At 39.1% G+C, this 23291-nt stretch overlaps 1 protein-coding gene across 2 annotated transcripts; it reads right to left on the bottom strand.

Annotated features, from left to right (window-relative positions):
• Positions 1-806: 806 nt before the first annotated feature.
• Positions 807-22806, bottom strand: LOC119723793. Of its 2 annotated transcripts, none has more exons than XM_038194657.1 (12): positions 22430-22627; positions 17227-17376; positions 16395-16502; positions 15243-15407; positions 13467-13691; positions 11850-11917; positions 10595-10702; positions 9932-10109; positions 8974-9073; positions 7950-8068; positions 6726-6857; positions 807-4123 (listed from the first exon to the last, which is right to left on the bottom strand). In XM_038194657.1, exons 2-12 carry the CDS (start codon positions 17359-17361, stop codon positions 4001-4003), a joined length of 1461 nt encoding a protein of 486 aa, XP_038050585.1. In that variant the 5' UTR covers positions 17362-17376; positions 22430-22627; the 3' UTR covers positions 807-4000. The 2 variants fall into 2 exon arrangements, with proteins under 2 accessions (XP_038050585.1, XP_038050586.1); XM_038194658.1 differs by lacking the exon at positions 22430-22627 and adding an exon at positions 22666-22806 and having other exon boundaries at positions 4001-4123.
• Between the last annotated feature and the right edge of the window lie 485 nt (positions 22807-23291).

Below are 23291 nucleotides of genomic sequence, written 5' to 3'. Positions count from 1 at the left end.
TAAAAACCAAAATTTAGTAGCGGAGGGGATGGGCGGGTTGCAAACTCTCCGCCCCCCCCCCCCTTCAGCCGCTGTGACTAATGTTATGACATTAGTAAAATGAGGCCCAAAAATAATAAATGTCCTACATTGTTTCTTGAATTGCCTAGGAATGCGGGAGAAATCATCGCAGATTTCAATTTGTTTTCCCGGAGGGGGGATGTCACCGGATCCCTCAAGCTGGGTTGGACTCAAACACCCCCCATATCAATTTTTCCCGTTTCCTAAAAGCTAGATCCTCGTGTGAACGGCACAGAGATGTATAGCAGTGATTTCAGGATATTCCGACCCCTCCCCGCGCTTAAAATTGTCAAATTGAATTGTCACGTTTTATAACATTACTAAGGTTATGAGCTTCAAATAAGACATCACAAGAAAGAAAATCGGCACACGATCAGATACCGAATACTACTTTTTTTTCTCATTATATTTTTAAAAATATGGCTCGTTAATACATGATGACATCATTTTTTGGAAGGCCGTATACATGTATAAACTTTTTTTCTGTTCAAAGCTGTAATTTTGTTTCTGTGTTTTCCTGCGGGGATAATAGAGTCTTATACAGAGAATGGGACAGCAAATACGCATACATCATATACATGTGCATCGTTTTATGTTACCCCAATAACTTAACATTGGAACGAGAAGGAATTACATTCCTGCGAGAATAAAAAAATTAAAAAAGGAAACTGGTTCTAAAGATTTTGTAGGAAAATGCGTTTCATTAGAATTTATACAATTTTCACACACTGAACAAAAACATACGCTGCTGATTCTCTGTCATTACAGATATATTTATTAAAGACAGATTTAGACAAATATAATGATATTTGTAACCAAATGTTTTAGACACGATTATAATACTGTAAATATTGCGGCTACATAAGCCGTTCAAAAAACGCAAACAAGAACGAACCTCTTAACAAATATTTGATACCGCAGACAGAAAACGAGCCAGACACTAGATTTTTGTTTTCGAAATACATTTGTACAAGAATAGGAATATTATTTCACAACTCCGTGAAAAAAATGTTGTAGGTTTACAATCATCAGTCATCTGTACAACGTGGAATTCACGATTTCGTCAATTAAGAAAATAAATTACACTTTCATTAACCTCTTTCCAACTGGAGGTGCCCGTTAACAAACGAGGCTTTATGATTGCATATTTTTAATATAAGGAAACAAATTCATTAAGAATAAAAATGAAACCCAACCATTTTTTAATAGTTCACATTATTTAAAGATAAAATTAATTTAACAAAGAAACCATCTTCCTGCTTCCATTTTTTTTTCAAGTTTCTCTCCCCGTCCTTTTTTTCGAATTTCAAACCGAAAATAGATTTTGTTTTTAAATTGCTATACAAATTTTAGGTGGAGGGGACTATTTAATTTTGAATGCGACATCGAAAATGAATTCGCCTGTGAACGTTTAGATATGGAGTATTTGCCGTACCGTACATAATTTATATTAGTTGGAATTATTTGCGGCCTATCTTTTTGTGCGTTATGGGCGAAAAAGAAACCCAAAATACAAGTGTTATTTTCAGAGGATTGAAAATTCAACATAGCAAACAGGACATTCGTGAAGAGCACTGGTTGAATAACTTTAACACAAAATTGCTTATTAGCTGTGCATAAAAAAATGATTTTCGGAAAACCCAAATTCGTGTTTCATGACCCATTTTTTGGAATTGGATTGAGGTTTAAGGGACAGACTTTTTCATCGGGTCAAAGTATCAACCATGCATGTAAGCGCCCATACCTCAATCAGTTGGGACTTCGGAGTTAATTTTTCTCCATTAAATCTCCCAAATATAGTACAAAAGATAAATTCATTACTTGGTACTTAATCGGTTGGTTCTTCTCCTAAAAACTCCGCAGGGGAGTTTTAACAGGAGTCCAGAAACATCGGGGCAAACCCCTTCTCTTCAATTCGCTCCTGGTAAGATTCTTTTAAGCATAAGGTACAAACTTGTGCTTGGTATTGGAAATATAAGTACCAAAGAGTTGCGGAGAAGCTGCGTGTTAAAAACCTCTTCAACGAAGTTACAATTGGGGTTTTGTTGAATAAACGCTTTTATGTCATAGATGCTATGGTTACTTATACATGATTAATATCTTTATACATAAAGTTCACTCTCATAAAGTTCACAGATTTTAAATTCGTAGATATTATCTTTCCACAGTTACCGAGTTACTTGCTCACTGAATAACATGCTTGTATTTAACATGATTTCAGTACAAGACCAAAGCACACGCATTATTTCACAGGCAATTCATGAAAAGCCCGAAAATACAGACAAATGTTGACCTTTTAAAAGGCAGTAACACACAAAACAAAACACTTTGCTCTCGATTTCAAATGTGCTATCTTTTAAAGATAATTTATACAAAATAAATCTTAAGGCTTGCATTGCTCTTTCAAAATACAAAAGTAAAAAATCTTTGCTACTTAAAAAATTATAAAATTTCAACGTAATAGAAGCCCTCCATGAATTTTTACCATGGCTATCTAGATTTAATATACTTTTTTCCCCCCTGGATTTTCATGAATTCACATGTTTAGTAGTTCAAAAAAGTTGGACCCATTCATGAAGGTCCCAAGCGAAACTATACTGCTAAGCACATTAATGGACATGCTATAGCAATATTCAGCAGGGAACCAGGCATTTTGGCTGGTTACCTTTTTTTGCTGAGCAATAGTTTTCCCTGTGCTAAGCAATGTAACGAAATTGAGCCAGGTATAATAACAATACATGTATGTGATAAGGGAATTTAACATTTCACAAGCTAATGTTGGAAACTTTGCCAAAATATTGCTATGGCGTCTCATTATCATTATACCAGTGCAAATGTATTAAATACGTAAATGTATCAATATAGATGTACTAAATATTCAAATCATTCCTTGAGGCAATTTCTAAAACCTTTTGAAAATATTTCTTTGAAAATTGCAATGGTCATTCTTGGAATGCAACAATAATATCACAAATGGCAATCTGTACAGTCCATGCACTCTTCTGGTACAATTTTTTTTTTGATATGATTTACAATTAGTGAAAATACTAAAAAAATTGAGTTTTATTCATACGATCTTTAAGCAAGTGAAGGTAATTCTCTTTTGAAGAATTGGTAAATTTCTCGCAAAGTTGAGTGCCATATCCTGTTTTTCCCCATTTCTGCCCGTCACCATTACGCAAATTTAACAAACATTTTGTGCTATCATCTCCTTGTTCAAGAGTTGTTCTGGTTTCATTCTCCATACGTTTACAGGCAAAATTGACAATTATATACCAACTGTTTTTTCGACAATCCAAAATTTTTTTGCCGGAGAGTTTCAAAAAGAAACAAAAACAAAACATATGCTCATTTTTAATGAAATGTTTCAACAGTAAACAGTAATACTCACTTTTTTGTGCCATTTTTGACGCCATTCTGCTGTCCTCATAAAAAAAGTACTTTCACACAGTGTACAATGCAACAAAGTTTGAATCTTCTTTTTCTTCAAACTTTCAAATTTTGCACAAAACATCATACTTACAATAGTATCTTTTTTGTCAAGTCTCTCTAACCTGCACCGAGTGGTCAGATTTAAAAATCTTGTAACTATCCACTTCGCTCATACTCATTGCTCTATCCGAGGGTGATACGTTTTTGAATTGGATACGTTTTATATAGCTAGCTACCCGAGTCAATACTTTGAATTGGGTAAGAGCTGTGCATGCATTTATCATTGCAGTTACCTACCCGTAATGCTTTGGGATGCCCATGTTTCACTCACAAAATTGAGAAAAGAGAAGTTTGTACACTTCCAATGCACAGGAGCTGGGCATAAGCCCAACTATTCATGTTTGATGCAACTACAGTCAGTTGGAAATGCTTACTGTCCGCAGTCACTGTGAGCATTCCAGTTCCGGTCATTTCAGGCCAGAATGATGACTAAAGGGTTAGGTGGGGCCTACAGGTAGGTAGAAGGTGCTACGATGACTCCAGTCTGGACCAGGATGATGAGAAGGAATGCTGTCAGTAGGAGGATACCATAGACGTTGGATGTATTGGCAGGGATGAAGAGCAGTCGCACCTGTCATATTGCAACAAGAAGGGTATTGGCTGAGGTTTTTTTTTTCAACAAATCTGACTGGTTAATCAGAGATGTGTGAATTTACACCTTTTAAGGTGAAAAAGAATGACTTTCCATTAAATTGAGGGTGCAACAGTGCTACTTTACTTATCAGGGTTGTTTTTTTTTAGTAAGAGTCTAAGTATGATCTCCAAAGTCCATACAGCCACCTGTGAATATTACTAATAATGAATAAATATATTTTGGGGCTAATCATCCTTACTTGCAGCAGAAGCTGAATTGCGACGGATGCAGCTACGAGAGAGAATCAACAAACAATTCTACTCACATATGACCCAAGCCAGGAATCAAACCGGGGCCACAGCGGTAAGAGGCAAGCGCTTTACGCACTGCGCCACCCATGTCATCCAACTGTCATTATCTTAATGAAATCAACACAGCTCATCAACATCATTGCATTTAGGGCTTACTTTTGCCAGTTGTCCAAATTGACCAATCCATTGAGCCTCAGTTTGGGCAACAACACGTTCATCTGCTCAATGCCAACTTGCACGTTCAAGATACATATCACAGGGGTTTTCCTTAACTTTTTCCTTTACTGGCCGGCCGGGCCAGTAAACCAGAGTTTTCACTGGCCCACAACCGTTTTCACTAGCCCACATGTTTTAATAGTAACTTTCAATCAAATCACCATAAGCATTTTTGATAACATTTTTGATAATAAATTATGCAATATGAATACAATCGGCAATTATCTTAATCATGTACATAATATTGCATGTAGTTCCTTTTTAAGTGATGTCAATGTTTCTTTAATCGTCCATGCTTTAACATAGAGCAAGGCTTTAATTAACAGGAATCAAATAGGGGGAGAAGTTATAATCAAAATTTATGCAGTGTGCTTCGTTCCGAACTTAAGGCTTTAGGTGTTCTATTTCCGACATGTTTTGATAAAACACGAACTAAAAAAGCTTTATCTTGAGGAACAAGAAAACATTGCACACAGTCGTGGTATTAATGGGAGTTTACCAAGTTAGTAACTGAACTGTTTTAACTTGTTTGAAAATGAGTGAGAAGGCCAGTATTTTCAAAAAAACATCTCTCGCGCGCGCCATGCATTTCTAGCGAAGAATGGTGCAATCAGCGTGCCTAGCCAAGAAGCGCTGCGGGCGGGCGACCCACGAACTTACGCTGGTCACGTCAATCCATAACGTTTTCCGGAGCACGGTCCACTTTACATTCACTAGTCTTTACATTCAAAATAGGCCCCTCGAATCTCATATTGTCCTCATCTTTTCGGTACATTCGTTTGATAGTGTTCAAGAAATCATCCCAAGAATCCGTTCGGGCACAAGTTTTGGCAGACTGTCATGAAAGTTTTCTCCTCACCACGTTGTATGATATGAATACGATGTTAACGTACGTACGTCCGTACCATGTGGACTGCAGACGAAGTAAATCAAGTGCGCTGCATGTGTGCACGATGTGTAATGGCAAATACACGTTGATTCGCCTCATGTTCGTCGATGGGATTTCAATGCACAGCGCACTGCGAATATACATGGAGTGATACGAATTCGAACTACCGATGTTTTTATTTCGGTCGGCGTGGCAAAAGTATTCATGTGTTGTATCACCCTTAACTTTTTTATTTTGATTGATTGAAAAATACTGTCGGGAAAACTTCGTTATTTTTATTTTTTTTAACAGTTTTTTGACTCGCCCGTCGGACTACTGAGAGGAGGGTTTTGACTCGCCCGCCGCTGTTTTCACTCGCATTTGGCGAGCGGGCGACCGCTAAGGATAATCCCTGATATCATACATTGTATGTACATAACAGCGTGCATTTCAGACTTTTGTTGGACATTTGGTTGTGCAATGATCGTGGCTGTGATTGGCCGAATCATGGGACAGGGCTTTCTGGATCCATCTATTGGTAGATAGATAACTTTATAAGAGAATAAGTATGTGCTTGGCCGGTTTTAAACACTATGTTTAAGACCGGTTTGGAGTCTGGACGCCGATCAGTGGCCAGACTCCAAACCGGTCTTAAACATAATGCTCAATACCGGCCAAGCACATACTTATTCCCATTCATAAATACCTTTTCGGTCAAACAGTCAAAACAAGTTTACTTAAATTTTATTTAAACCCCTCTTGCTATGTTATGGTATGTGCCTCTCACGAGTAAGCATAAACAACTCCTTATATGGAGATTGTCGTGCACGCGCGATGTGATGCAGAACGCAGCTGTGCTGGTATAGTGTGAATTAAGGACTGTGAAATACGGACTCATTGTTAGTATTGCGCATGACCAACCTAGGATTGTGAGTGTTCAACCAGTAAAAGGGACTGGATTTCATATCAGTCCAAATTTCATGTGACACTGCAAAAGTGTTCAACACCAGTCAGCCAGTGTTTTATCAACCGTTATAAGACCGGCCACGTGATGGGCTCTCAACCAATAGGAAGGGGTAAACTGTCTTAGATACTATGAATTTTTCTAATAGCATGGCCACCATGCCATTGCTAGAAGTTTTTGGTCAAAAATTCTGGAAAGAAATTACAGCAAACTTGTAAAATTTAAGTATGACTTGAATACCTTGCACTTGGCCTGAGTGACAAATTGCAGGAAGGAGTCTAGATCCCTCGGTGTGCTGGTCAGGTAGCCAAAGACTCGCATCTCCAATGCTGCCTGCTCAAACTTGTTGTAGATGGAACTCAATCTTGCTGCCTGATCATTCAACATAGAAAATCATGACAGTACGCAGTAAAGTGGATTGCTGTTGTTCCAATCATCTTTATCTTTATCTACCCGACCAAGCCTCACTCAGCCCAACTCAGCTTTACTTTTCAATGCCCAGCCCAAACCCAACACAACCCAACCCTATTCTACCCTACATAATCAAGCCAAGCCTAGCCCAACTCAATCAGACCCTGGCCATCCCAACGCAACCAAGGCCATCCCAACCAAACTACTCCCAACCAAATCTTACTTGGGTCCACCTAACTAAACTTAACCCAACCCAACCCAATCCAGGCCATCCCAAATCAACCCAACCAAAAACTTGTAACGAACCCTATGCTACCCTACCTTTCCAAGCCCAGCCCAGCCCAACTCAACCCATCCCAACCCAAACCAACTTGCAACCCAGGACATCCCTACCCAACTACTCCCAACCAAATTTTACTTAGGCCATCCCAACTAAAGCTGAACCCAACCCAATCCAATCCAGGCCATCCAAAACCAGCTAAACCCGACCTTTGGAAAACCTAGTCCAACCCAACTCAACTCAGTATAGAATGGGCCTTATTCACGAATCGGCCATATTGGATTGAGAGCGAGGTAAAATCTTCATTTTTGGAACTTATGTAGAGAAATGAAAGCAAAATAATTACTAATTAATTCCAGTCTGCTTAAATGAATAATTTAAAATTTGTGATTAAATGTTCTAATGTTTAAAGCCAGATTTTAAAAAAAATGACATTAAAAAAGGCTGCATTATGCCTGCAAAAATAGTCTGGCGCCATCCCATTCAACAGTTGAGAATTAATGATATTTGTTCAGGGAACTCAACAAAAATGGCCAACTCGTGAATACGGCCCATAACTTAGCCTAACCAAACCCATTCTAGCCCAAACAATCCCAGCCCGGCCTAGCTCAACCCAATCCAACCCAGCCAAGCCTAACTCAACCCAACCCAACTGACAAATTGTTCACCTGTACGTATGTAAACAACCCCCCCCCCCCCCCCCCCGTATCAACTGACTGACAAACAAGCCATCAAAACCTTTGTCAATGAGAGTTATTCCTTTTGTCAATTACCTGCACATAAGGAAAGACAAGGATGGCCAACCACAGCAGAAAGAAACACACGCGATATGTGGTAACTAAAGCAGATATCTCATCACCCCTGGGTTGATGAAACAGTAGTAGGCTTATACCTGAAAAGCAATCAGACAATGATGATGGTTACAATCATCTATGAGGTGCAACATCATTATGACCCCTGCTTACTGGGTGAATGAAACATTCCAAAGACCATCTCAGCTCCTTGGCTAAACAGTTGTATGCTGCCATTTCAGAATAAAGCAGCAAAAATCAAACACAGACCCATACAGATACCAATTTTTTCCTGGGTGGGGTGAAGTGGTTAGTGACAAAGTGTGTTGCGAAAGTACAAATACACACTGCAACTCCAGGCTGGTCCGGAACCCCCAACCTGCAGAACTACCCGCAGATCTTGAGTTTGATGCTCAAGAGCATGAGGGCCCTCCGGTACACCAGTAACCAAATACAGAGTGAATAAAAAAAACAAAAAAAACAAATGTCAGGACCATTTTTTTAAAATGAAGTTCTGCATGTAGCACTTTCAAAATCTAGGATATGAAACCCCAATTAATAAGGTTTCTTTTAGTACAAGAATCATTCAAATCACTCATGTACTCTTCAAGTTACGGGTTTTTAAACACAAACACTGTTTTAAAGTTCTGTCCGCGGATCACAAAAAAGGTAAGTGTTCTTTCAGCAAAACGAAAACAATTCACATAGAGATGTCCTAGATTATGAAAGTGCAACATGCAGAACTTCATTTTAAAAAAATGGTTCTGATATTTAGGTTTCCCTTTTGTTTCACTCACCCTGTATACCCCCAATAGCATAAAATACCTTTCCTGTATATGAATCCCTTGTTTTATCATCACCAAAGCCTATTCTAAAAACATTACGTTTATTAACTCTTTCTTATGCTTTTTCACTTACTATTGTGGAGGGGAACAACATGAATATCAACAGTACGATTTTTGCAGCATTACGAAGATGTTGAATTTTATTTGTGTGTTTGCCTTACCTGCTACAACCATAGCAGCAAAGTTGAAGACCAACAGTGACATCATTTTGGCCATGGGTCCATTCAGCTGCTGAGTGGCCTGCCAAACTTTCAAGATGTCCTGAAAGAAAGAAGGAAACAATCCACTTTCAACTCAGTGAACACAAAAAAGGTCCAAAAGTCTGGGGTTTTTTTTTTGGGGGGGGGGGGGAGGGAATATGTGGAAGAAAGTCCAAAATGCTTGGAAGGTGGTTTTTTTAAGACCCAATGGGGAGTCTGTGAATGGTTAAATAACTTACAGAGTAAGACATGGAGTTTTTGGCACGCACGTGCCCACCTCAAGACAACAATCAGAAGTAAATATAGCACTCAGCATGCTAAATTAGGAAGACAAAGCCAATTTTGAACAGTTTTCTAGACATTAGTCCCCTGAGAAGTTTCAGTTGTCTTGTCAACACCTCTTTAATAGTTTTGCATATATTTCTTGTCTCACGCTTATTTTATTCTTGTGGCAATTTTAACCTGTATATTTTATTTTAACAAAAAAAACCTATTTTTCAATTTTGGGCATCCAAAAATCTGAAAAAGGCTTTTATTTAGGGGTGCTTTTGCCGACAATCAGATCCGCCCTGTGAGTAGACTGGTACCCAGTCCCTATTTGTCAGTTCGGGAAGGGGGCAGGAACCAGTCTACCCTTTGAAACCTGAATTATGTGGATCCGCAAATATTACAAATTTGTAAACTAATTATTCCATAAACTAAACGTGGGCCATTTGATATCTCATACAAAAGTAATATATATCTTTTGCATTCCTAGAAAAATAGCAATTTCAAACTATATATAAATTTACATAAAACTACTTTTTTGGAGGAGTGAATCTCAAAAATGGCACAGACAGTACAACAGTACATGGACTGATTTATGTGGCTGGCCAGGGGGGGGGGGGGGCTGGATTGGTGGTTGATAATTAGACCTCACATGCATGATCATTCGCAAGTCTCCTGTCTTCTCTAGCAACTGTTCCTGGATGCTGCGCACAAAGCAAATGATGGTTTCACACTGCACCGAGTAGTTGACAACAACAGCCGCTATGATGGAGTTGTAGATGAGACAGCCAAACGCGTGGACGCACAGCAAGACAATGTTCCAAGCTTGCCTGTGCAAATTGGAATGCAACAGAAATAGTTCCTTCATACACACTTCTAAAGAAATAGACCAAATAATCCATTGGGTTCCTGCAAAGTGGAGGATTCGTGAAACGCAGAGTAAATCAAGCTGGCAACACAGCATCTTTTTCAGAAGCACTGCTCCTTTCAGAAGGTTCCATCCTTTTCAAATTTGTCCACTCAGTTCAGTGACTGCTCATTTCTAATCACAGCAAAACTGCTGGGAATGAACATTTGGACTTACCAATGTCCAAAGAATTGTTTAACCTTATTTCAATCATTCCCCTGTTTGTTTATAAAAGGTGTGTTGTTCTGGGCATTTAAAAACTTTTGCCACCTTTTCCAGAGATTCTGGCAACGGTTTTGGCATCAGCTGAGTGCAAGCAGCGGACACAATTTTCCAACAAACAGGATAAATTTGACATGCTGTTTTGAATGATGAACTGGTTTTGAAACCCATAATAGAAAAACTTACACAGTAAAGAACTTGTAGATGGTGTTTTGCAGCCCAAAAGCCGTCAGGAACAGTGCCAGAACCCCCATCATGGCTAGTACCCACAATGCACCACCAATCAGGATCCATCTTGGATTTGGGCATTGGGGAAAAAATACTGAATATTAGAAAAGCGTGCAGGTATTTATCAATTAAGTAATGAATTACAAAGATTCTTTAATTAATCTGCCAAAACTTAATGACTGGTTTTGACTGATTTTGACAAATTTGGGAATGTAGAGCTTATGGCACCATTCAGAAAAAATGGGAAATTGGTGTCACAATTTGCCATTGACTTACTGCAATGGTTGAAACTAAATGTCAAAGGAGCAAGGGGTTGCAGGGAAATTCTAGGGGAAAGTACCAACAGAAGCAAGTAAATTTTGAATCCAACATTCAAATTTTTCTTTCACAGGTCAGAAAAAAAAACAAGATCAAATGGAACATGTTGCCTTTCGGGATCTTATAATCTAACAGAGTAAGTGAGATAATGATGTAAATAATACACATCTATCTGTCAGTTTTGTTTTATAAAAATGACCAAAGTACACAACTGATTTTACATGAAAACATCTCAATTATTTAGAAAATAGTTTTTAAAGCTACAGCCCATCGTTTGCAGCTATCCAAAAAGTAACTGACGTAATCAGTGTGGAAAACATTCTTGGTTGAAAGATGGTAAGGGAACTAAACTCCCTGTGAAATTGTTCTTTCTGGCATGCTGTCATTTTGAAGAAATCAACTAAAGAAGGCCTTTCCAACTGTGCGTCTAAAGACGCACCGTTGAACATTTCCATTAGTAGTTGTTTTTTTAATTCGGCAAAGTGTGTGCAAGCGTTAACACGAAGCACACGCGCGCCCGGTTGCTATAATTCGTCGGTTCAGTGCGCGACATCGCGTAGCTGCATTCGGCTCAATGAGAAAGTGTCTCGGACGCTGAATTCAGGCCCAATTCAAAACATGCTTCAGCAACTTTTGATTTGAAATCAAGATCCTAGAATGTTGTTTTTCTCAAAATATACAGCTGAAGCTGAGCTGAACTTCATCAGGTTAGTTGTTCAGCATCCTTTTTTTAGATTTTGAGCACGTTTGTTGCTTCAAATGAACAAAATGCACAAATTACAAATGATGGACTGTACCTTTAAGTTACATGTAATACACATATGTTGGTGAGGAACAAGTAGCACAATAAAAAGTTCAGAGAAGGAATGAAATAAACACTAGAGTTTATTCTTACTTCATTGCCCTGATCATGGTAGACTGTGTGTTAGAGCCATGCGTTGTGGGTGTTGCATGCAGAAAGGCCTGAAAGATACAAAATGTAAAAGTTTCATAATCAAATCATATAACCACTGGTTTCTAACATTTAAGCATGTCAAAAACTACAGCACACATTTTTTTTTTTTTTTAAAGTCTTAACAGTGCAATAAAACAACTAAAGACTGTAGTACATGTAATATTTGAAAGTACATATCAAAATTTTGAATACTCCAATTTCAGTTTGAAAAGCTCCATTAGAAACAGTTCCCAGCTAATCTCCTTGGTTGAGTGGTAATTGTAAAATGTGGTAAGCTTGTAAATTTTTTCTCGCAAGCACTGAGTTTACAGCGTTTTACAGTGTTTATAAATACTGAGTTTACAGTGTTTATAAATACGTCGGTGAAGGGTCAAACACAACATAAAATTTACATCATCCCAACGCAGTTTCCATCTAATGAAAGACTTGCCAACCGGAATAGTGTCCCTGAATGCATTGGCCAATGTTCAATTCACTATCCTAACAACCACAACTACAAGCCACTACATACTAAGCTGGAACCACAAGCAGGAGCCCCTGCAATTGGGTTGTAGACAGCCTGCAAGCCAGAGTGGTACCACCTCTTTAGTTCTTTTTGTTGCTGATTAGAACTGAAATGTATTCCTGTTCCCAGAATGTTCTCAGCGACCTACCTGAATGTTCTAAATTCAGGTGTTCCCTACCTATCACACCTAGAAGTGTTGTCCTCAAGTCATACCAAGTCAATCACAAGCATATCACAAGCCAATCCCTTTCCTTCTTTCTTCAACTTATTACAAGCCATTAAAAATGTGAAAATAGGCATTCCTTTGTCACTATTCACCCCCTGTTACTTGTGATCAACATGTGAGTTGGCTAATTGGCTTGTGAATGACATGAAATGAACTAAGGGTTTACTCAATTAAAACTCTGCAGCCGATTTCATGAAACAGTGCATAACTTACGCTATGAGTAGGACTCATTTTTTGCATAGCTGCGCAATAAACTTAAGATCAATTTCACGAAACTTGGCATAGCTGAATAACGTCTTGGACGAGGAGATAAACAGCTTTTACGATGGCTTTTTAAAAAATTTACTGTTCAGTCACCAAACAGTTACTGAATCACCCCACATACCATTTTGAAAGTAGTTTTGTTCCGACTTTCTTTGGAATCGTGTGGCAACTGTAAAAAAATCTGTCACAAGAAAAATAGCAATTCATTTACTTCAACCACAAAGGTGTGAGTGTCTTGTATCAATGCTGATAAGTTGAGCAATGACAGGCTCCATGACAATCACGATTTGCCAGTAAAATAGTTGATTTTCACCTCCTACGCCATAACTTATGCCACCTAAAGTGATTGCATGAGTTATGCCATAATTTGTTGTGCAACATGCGGGCTTACGCACTATATGAAACTTTCATGAAATTGTCAGAACTGAAAAGTTGCACAGCGTGAAATGTTGCGCAACTTATGCAATAAATTGTGGCGCAAGTGGAGTTACGCCAATGCATAACGTTTTGTGAAATTGGCTGCTGGCTAAGCATGATGTGAGCCCAAATAGGGGAAGTGCACCTGTTGAATCAGTGCATCCATCTGCTCGTTGTCTTGGATGCGGAAGTACCAGAAGCCCAGCAGGAAGGCTACAAAGTGGAGGACATCAGGCAGGATGTAGGAGGAGATGAGATGAGTGCAGGCATGGTAGCTGTCTATGGCTGGTTCTATGGGGACGTAGCCGCTGGGTGTGGTAGGGGTAGGTGCGGGATCAGCTGGCAACCCAAAGTTTGGTGACATCTTTGTCTGTGATTTAAATCAAGAAAATACTCCCAAACTTGTATGCTGGTACCTTTGGGTGGGCCATCACTGCATTATGGGTAAGTTTTTTATTGTTAGGCAAATAAGGATTGAGTTATGGGGACTTTCTGCTGTCCCCGGCCACAACATCTTCGGTCCCCATATTGGACAACTCGTGTGTAGTCCCCACAACTACAGAACAAGTAAAACAAGCATTACATTCACTGTGTGGACTTCCGAACAAAAGATGTCCACAGAAACCAGTTTTCAGATACGTTATGTGGACTTGCCCACGTCTCTGGCAAACAGCTTTAGAGGCATTTTTGGGTTAGGTTTTTCCGTCACAAAATGGAGAGAAACACTCAAGGGAATCATAGTAAAAAATTTGGGTTGAAAGAGTTTTCACAGTGTGAGTAACATGATTTTTTTTCACAGGTTTTTCTTAACTTCATGAAAACAAAGGAATGTCCACACTAGGTACGTAACATAAATGTGTTCGAGTGTGTGTGAATTAAGAGTAACAATGCATGCAAAGCTGGGCAAATCATGCCAGAATAAATTAGCCCTCCCTTTCTGGCTGAAAATAATTGGAGGAAAAGCTGCCCCTTCAGGCTCTCTCAAAAAAAATAGTGACTGTTTTTAACAGTTGGGAATCCTTGGTCTACTGAAGCAGGATTGACTGGCTGTGGCTGTTTATGTAACTTGATACAGCTAACTGTGACTGTAGGTGATTGATAAGCTGTTTGTTGACGTGATTACCAGAAATGTGATCTGACTGTTGGTGACTAGCGTGTGTATAAAGGTTTTTGTGCTAAGAAAGTGGATTGAACTTTGACTGGCTGTGGCTGTTCAGACAGCAGGAAAATCTAAGCATCATAACTAAATAAAAACACACTCAGAACAGTGGACACATGCAGCTCCATTCCATTACATTGAGCTTCAGATCCTCCAAAATCCCTCAGGTGGATTATGAAGGACTATTACTTGCAATAGGTTTGATGTCCCATACACGTTAACATACAAAGACTGGAATGTGCCATTGGTTTCCTGCACAGTTGAAGATTTGTGAAGGATTAGGGAAGGTTCCTGGCACAAATCCATCTAGAGGTAGGGTTAAAACAAGGCAATCCGTGGATCACACGTGACGTCTTTTTTCGCAGCTCCTAACCGAAGTAAATATCAACATCCATCAAATTATGTAGATGAACAAACATTTGTAGCATATTTAAACAAGACCTCTAATGATCCCTGCATGACCTTTGACCTCAATGCTTAACACCAAACCTCAAGACTTCCATGACATTCATTCTAAGCAACATTGGTACGAGTAACCATGCATTTCTTCGAAACAATAGCATTTCTAAATTTTTTCCATTATGACCTCAACTGACCCCTGGAGGACCTTTGACATAGCTCCCTTGACAGTCCCCTAATGGTGTCAATACACTATGTACCAATGACTGTGCATTCAACAACAAATGTATGATTTTTGAGGCTACATTATATGCTCTGCTGCAAGAAAAAAGGGAGAAAATTCAAATGACAAAGGTATCTTACCGGCTGGATAACAAACGGAACATCGTACTTCCCTTGGCAAGACAATATTCGGTACACGTAGACGTAGAACATCAAGGCAACCAGCAGGATTGGATAGACTATGTTCAGTGCCTTCCAGCCACAGTGGTAGTTGATGCGGTCCCGCCCAAATGGCCGCCATCCAATCTGAAAGAAAGAAAACATAAAAAATTCCAAATTCCCATTAACCCTCCTGCTATTAAAACAACCACAGACAGTCAAAATTCACTTCCCCTGCTATACTTATAGCAAAGGCTAGTCACCAGCAGTCAGATCATATGTCAAGCAAGTACTGTGATTAGTCAAACTCAACAGACAAAATAGGCAAGTTGTCGTCATTGCTGTTTTATCCATCACCCGGAGTCAAAGCATAGTTGTATCAAGTTACTTAAACAGTCCCAGCCAGTCAATCCTGCTTTTTTTTTAATATAGGTTGGGAATTTTGAATTGTTGAACACAGTCACTTGTTTGATTTTTACTGAAAGGACTACTTGGCACAGAATGTATGTTTGCATAGGAGGGTTAATATTCCTTCAAATAGGATGTGCACTAGCTGTTCTGCCTTAATTTGTTCCTCAGTAGAACTGGCCATATTGAATCAAAAGTGTGTGTGCATTTTTTTAATGTGCTTGCACTTCTTTTGAATTTTTCCGCTGAAGTATATTTACCATAAACCTTATAAAGCGAGTACTAAATCTCCTCGGCCTTTTAGGCAAGAATGCATTATTCCTTCTAAACCGATCAATATAAACGTGACCTGGCAGAATATGTTTCTGTAGGCATTTGGAAAAAAAGACTTAAAAATTCAGTCAATATTAAACTTACAGATAGCTCTTCCATTATCTCCATCGACAAAATTATCTTGTGGTATTGAAATAAAAAGTGCCTTCAATCTTCAGGCTCAAACATCCAACTCTTACCTTCAAAGCCATTCAATGTCTCTCCTCCAAAATCAATCAATATAGAATCACACTGCATTATCAATCTTTCAAAATCGACCTCAATGTCAATGCGCATACAGTCTCACAAAACTGCAACGTGAATTTTGGAGGATTGAGGAGTATTAGGGGTTTAACAGATTGACATGGATTTATCATTCCGGGAGGGGGGGGGGGAAGGGGGGGGGGAGCTTACCACAAAGAGCAACTTCCAATAGGGCTTCAGCACTTGCTGTCTGCACACTCTCAGAATAGTGGTAGTGTGGTATAGGTTAGTGCCGTCACGACTCTCGCAATCTGTGATCTGAAAAGTTACAGCAAATAGAAGTCGTATTGCCATGAGTGCATTAAATGCACTAGTGGAAGCAGTATTACTTTTTGGGATGTGCCGCCCTGGGTAATCCAAAGTTAAAATCTGTGAAGAGGAAACTTGTTCCTAACTGGCAAACAAACCTGGTCACCTTTGGCAAGGTACGATATCTGTTGGGGTGATTATATTCACTTTATCTGAAAACTACATGCTTTTGATGGAAATTCTGACTTATTTAACATCTTCATGTATTAACATGATTAAGAGTGGACATGAAAATAGAGTTTTCTAAACTTTAAAGAAGTTGCACATATTTGGTATATGCAAGAGCTAGTGAGAAGGTCAAGTTTAGAAAGAATAGGAACAGACAAATATGAAAGATGTTCTATAAAGCAGCATAGAACTTCAAATAAGAAGTATGGTTCTAACCTTTACATATTTGTCAAATACACTGGGCTGTACTAGTCTAATTGACTGTTTGGAACCAGTCTGCCTGCTATAAGGCTGGTCATATCACTAATTACCAATAACCAAATATATCCTTATAAACAGCAGAGACCATCAGACCACGACAACAATAAAGTTACTTAAAGTTAAGTACTAAGTCTTGGGGCACACGAGGCGAAGCCTCGGGTGCTATGCGCCCCTTGGGTGTTCAAAACATCATATCCCACATCACAACAGTCAACAGTTGTTAAATAGCCCATTCCTAGCATACCTCACAAAGTGACGAGGAGTATGAATCCCTGTCCCTTTCATCGCTGGTGCTAGTGTTCAATGCTTCTGTAGTGTTGGCATGGTTGGAGTGAAACATTCTGTCATCCATCGGTCGTCCAACACTTAAAGCATTCATGAGGGAGTTTCAAACCTGTAATAATAAAGGGACTGCGGCATGACCAGGGAACGTTATGGACACATCGCTGACTTCAAAGTATTCACAACTTTTACAAATGTTTGTACAACATGGATGTAGGGCCAAAGATACACCTACATACATGTAGTTAGCCTGTCTTACATGTAGATTAAGGTCAAGGGTACAATATGGCAAAAAATTTGAGATGACCAGTTTCAGCAGTAGCGTACATTTGGGTCCCACGCCTATGAGAGAATTAAAGTCCAATTTCATATATTATGATATCATGTGGAATAGCAATAAAATTGATTTTTCAAAACACAATTCTGGCTTTCCTAAGGAACATTTATAATACGAAACCTCAGGCCAGTTGGTGACAAAATCATTTATCATAACTAAGAAATATACAATATGTACAATATGCAAAATTTAGCATGTAAAATGCAAAAAGGCAAGGAGGTCAGCTCCATGATTAATGAACTGCTGCATAAGGTTTGATTTTTGCGAATGTCTATGTATTTTACACGTAATTCAGCTCTAAGGCTGTGAGATTTCAATTTAGACAGTTCTACATGTAGGTCCACTGATGTTCCTGTTATACCATCAATGACATATTGGTATTCAGATTAAGGCAACTCGGTTCCAAGTCAACTCGGTCTTCATGGAAAAATTTACTTAAATAAAGGCACATGTAGGTAGTTTTAAGGTCTCATGTAACATGACTTTGATTATGTCCTCGGGTGAGGCCGGGTCTTGAGTGACTGGGATACTGGGATGCAGTGGGAGGGGGAGGTTGCAGGCTGGCTTTCGTGTGATGGGGCATGCAACCCATTTTTTTCTCTTCTTAAGAAGCTTTGCAAACTGTAAAAACAATTCCTTCTCTAATTTGTGTTTGGGAAGAGGTTTTGGGGAAGGAAAGAAAAGTCTGAAAGTCTATCTTGCAGCTCCCCTACCAAAGTTGTTTTAAAAAATATGCATGTGGTGAGCCGGGGTTAGCCGGCCGAGCAGAGCCGGGATAAGTTAAGTAGGGATATATGGTACAAGCAGCACATTGCACGGTCGATAGACGAGGTAATTTTGGGCACTAGAACTCCTTTTTCGAAAAAAGGAGTTCCATTCTCCCCAGTTACTGGGACTACATGGCCGGCAGTATGTGGCACCGGCACAGTGCCTGCACTGCCTGCAGTGGGTACGCAATAAGGTGCACAGCCGCGGCGTACCATGCCAAGTGCGTTGAGATTGGAAGTGTTTAAGTGAATACATGTAGTTAATGTCGGACAATTAATAATTGTCTATCACCATCAAATTTTCTCTAAACTTTTTTTCCCAGGTATTTTTGGTAAATTTTCCCAATATTAATTCAAGCCGTAACGGTTTGTCTTTAATTCATTAAACTTAAATTATTACGGGGCAACCACCCTCTCGGCTTCCTCAACCCCTGGAAGATTGCTGTAATTCCCTGGCCACGGGGTGGGAAATTCATGCAAAAGAAAACAATGAATCGCATGCACTCTTTCTACATGTAGCAACTTATTGGACCGTCAGACTGCGACCACTCCACCCGGGCCAACAATGGTACGGTCCCACCACTCAATCACCTAAATACACGTACTCAAGGTCATGTTATTAGGGTAAGAGTCCTAAACATGCTAAAAAGTGCTGACCATATCTTTACGTATTTCCCATATATACATGGAGACCGAGTTGAGTTGTGACCGAGTTGTCTAGGAACCGAATTGACTTGGACCAAGTTGGTTTGGTCGTAAATGGCTATCGTTATGGCAGCTGTAACGTGATTTCCATCTGCTGTCGTTACAGCATTGCAAAAACACCATCGCGAAATATAACTGTCCTACCAACAATAGTGTTTTGGTAGCGCGATTGGTTAAATACTTCACTACCATGCCGAAGGTACCGGGATCAAATCTGTGTTATACCAAAAAATTTTATTCTTGTTTTTGTTGTAATAGTTTCATTTTTTTTGTTTAATGTTTTTAATAAAATCCTACTTTTTATTGAAGTAGACATTATTTCATCTTCATAATCCGTGGCTTTTGAGGATTTCTTTTTAACATAGTGGCCAGTGGCGTAAATCTGTGCCAGCGAGTGGGGGGATGGGGGATGACCAAAATCCTAAAATTGCCCGGCCATGGGAATTCAAAAAGCAGGGGGGGGGGGGGAAATGGACACCACATTATACTAGGGGCGCTCTTCAGAGAAATATCATTACAGTCGAATCTCGTTAGTACAAACTCTGTTAATACAAAATTCTGGTTATAAAGCCTTAGTCCCGACTGTGCATTTATGTGCACAATGAATGGGACTGATGTTCCTCTTAATACAAAATTCTGATATAACAAACAATTTGGCTAGGTCCGAACGAGTTTGTATTAACGAGACTCGAATGTATGTATATTCAGGCTTACATTTTTTAAGCTTGTATACTTTGTTTCTCCACTTTTCAGTGCTATTGAATACAATTTTAATTTTTGGGACATTCTGCAAATACATCAAAATCCACACTTTTTTTATCACAAAAAAGTGGGGGGGGGGGGGGGGGTGATTCAATAGCTCATCCACCCCTGGTCAAAAGGTGAGGGGGATAAATACCCCCCATCTCCCCCCGGGATTTAGGCCCCTGGTAGTAGCTATCGTTACAGCAGCCGCCTGTAATGCAATTTTCAACTGCTATCATTACGGCATTGCAAAAACATCTTTGCGAATCACAACTGCCTGTCCAACCAAAGTCGCTTTGGTAGCTCAATCGGACATAATGCTCATCTACAATGCAGAAGGTTCTGGGATCGACCCCCGCGCTGCGCATTTTTTCCTAAATTCCTTTTCTTTCTTTTTTCTTTTAATAGTTTTCTTTACATTTCCCTTGCTCTATGTTTTTCTTTAACATTTCATTTTCTTCTTTGTAATCTGTGGCTTTGGAGAATTTTTTTAAAAGGGAAATAAAGTCCGAGAACCATTCGGTTGATAGTCTGGTTCCAAAAGCCAAAAATCCTGACGTTGAAAACTATTAGGTCAGGGAACCAGATGGTTGACTGCCATGCCATAAGGATAGCAGATGAAAATATGTTGTGGCTGCCGTAATGATAGCCACTGCGTGTTTTTTTAAGGGAATGTACAACATTTGCTTTTGCTGCAATTTTCAGAAATAAATGGATTTAGAGGATTAATATGTTATAGCACATATTGTTAAACTGACTTGCTTCACATTTTGGGTTCGGAGATGCTGGCAAATCCAAGAAAACCAACCATATTCTTGTAGTCTGGTTTCCTGACCCCACTTAAGATGAAACGGAGAATTTATAGACTTTGGGGAATTGTAATGTCAAAGAAACAGTCTAGCAGGCATGTACCCCTTCACAGGTGTGTAAGCAATTGGAAAGACAATGTGGAAGAACGAAATATTAAAAATGAGGAGCACTTTTTGAAAAAAAGCCAGTTTTCTCCAACGATGGTCGGCCGAGCTGGCAATTGAACCCTGCTGGGGATCTCTCACTCATGAGATACATGTACACGCGCTATGCACTCGGCCACTGCTGTTGTACAAACGATGGTGGTAATTTAATACCTTTTATTATATAATGTAGGCCTAAGTATACGCGTCGAAGAGGGCGCTGTACAATGTAGCCGGCTTTATATCGTTTACTAAAAGAAAGCCGGCTAAATCTAGCCGGCTAAATATACACTTCCTTTAAAGGGAAAATACAACATTTGCAAACATCAAAAAATGAAGTGATCAAATTATCATGAAATACCTTACTGCCTTACTGGATTGTTAGGGAATGACATTCAAAAGCAGCCTGTAAAATCGTGGCTCCTGGTGTGCTGACATTTTCAAGAAAACTTGTGCTAAAGTGGTTGAAATTCACAGATTTGCAGCCCAAAAAATAATCGTGAGTATCATTGAAGCCCGATTACTTTGTCTTTGACATGTGGAGAAGCCAGTAGGTGCTTTCAAAGGTAGTTTTGTGAAGTATTTTGCGTGATTTTTAGAAATTGTTACATTGACAATAGTTCCTTAGTGGGTCGCTAGTACGACAGTAACATCCCAAATGTCAAAAAAGGAGTTCTAGCGACCCAGTTAGTGGGACTACGTACCTACACTGTCTTTTAAAAAAGGCAGTGTATATTTTGCCGGAGACGGCAAACCTTTAGTAAACGTTAGTTTGCCGGATATGCACTGAACATGCGCAGTTACTGTTTTTTTGTACTTTAGCATTTTCCGGTGACAAGTTTTAGTCTGGCTCCATGCCAAAATTATCGTTGTTACCTCGTATTCACAAGATGGGATTCAGACCATTTTATAATTTCGGACTTTATTTCCCTTTTAAAAAAAATCCTCCAGAGCCACAAATCTGAAAAAGAAAATGTAATACTCTGCAAAAAATGTTTGAGACATGTTAAAATAATAAAAGAAGAATATTCTTATTTATTTGGGGATGAAAAAAAAACAACTTAAAAATGTGGTGCGGTCGGAATCGAACGCGTGTCATCCCGATTACTAGAGCCTTTGCTTAACCACTACACCAAACGTGCTACACAACTTTTGGTGGGAATTTAATACATGTTATAATTCAGCCCTATTTTAAAGAGTACAGCGCCCTCTGTTGATGTGGATTGCCGCCGGCAAACCTTTAGTAATCGTTAGTTTGCCGTCATTACCTCCGGCAAAATATCCACTACCTTTAAAAAAAGGGAACATCCGAGAACCATTCGGTTGATAGTCTTGAAGAGCCAATATCCTGCTGATTATTACTATTACTAGTATTAGGTCAGGGAACCAGACAGTCGACTGCTGCCGTAACAATAGCCTGATTATTGTTGAGCTTCACACAAACCACGGAGGAAGGAATACAAACAAACAGTGAAACACGACAAACCACTGGCATGACTGGCATGACTGGCATGACTGGCACTGCAAACAATGACAAAACATTTCTTTTTGTCGGAATTCTACTTTTTCGTAGGCCTAGTTCACCAAACATGGAAATACAGTACAAAACCTTGACTGATTTCTTGAAATTTTCGGTAACATTTTGTGATAAATACTCACTGTTGAGAACAAAGGCGGACGACGAAGGACAACTTTGACTTTCACGGTCAATTTTTTCATTCAATCTTCATGGCGGCGGCCATCTTGGTTGTTTACAAAATTATTGCTGGCGCGTGCAGTTTCCCAAATTACGGCTTCGTTTTAACTTTGGCTTCATACCGGCCCAATACGCCAAGGTCCAAACTGAACAAAAATGTAATACAATTTGATGTTCATAAAGTTAAAAAACAAATTACCTATATTGAGCTGAAGGTCTCAACGTGTTGGGGTAATTAATAATCTCTTGAAACCAATGTTTCACATCAATTGGGTTCACCATAGCTGGAGTTACCCAGCCCTGAGTTTTATCATTGGGTTGTCATCTAGGATGACAACCCAATGATAAAACTCAGGGCTGGGTAACTCCAGCTAGGTTCACCACGCGGCCAAGGAGCTAAAAAAAATCCATATAATTTATACCCTAGTGACGAAATAAGAAGTTTAAGAACATAAGATAAAACAAATAATTCAAGACACACAATTACATTTAAAAAATTTAATTAAATTTAATAATAAACATTTTAATAAAAACAACAAAACTAAACGGGGCCAATTAATTAAAAACAGGCGAAACCCTGAAGAGGCCTCATATCAGGGTCATCAACAAAATAATACAATTTGATGAAAAACATTTCTTGAGATAAAAGTCACTTGATTTTAAAATAAAATAAAACATTATTTATTTCATGTCGTCTTCATTGTCATTTTCACAAGACTTAATAAGTAGCAACCTCGTCCCTAGGGTCTTCTTTATTTCCAACCTCATGTAGTGTTGGAAGCGTACTGTAACGACATCCTGGTAACGAAGTTGAAATACGTATGG

Source organism: Patiria miniata, unplaced genomic scaffold (genome assembly GCF_015706575.1).
Source record: "Patiria miniata isolate m_02_andy unplaced genomic scaffold, ASM1570657v1 HiC_scaffold_17, whole genome shotgun sequence".
Lineage (NCBI taxonomy): Eukaryota > Metazoa > Echinodermata > Asteroidea > Valvatida > Asterinidae > Patiria > Patiria miniata.
Note: the sequence above shows the minus strand (reverse complement) of the source record. Positions and strands in the feature narration are given on the sequence as shown.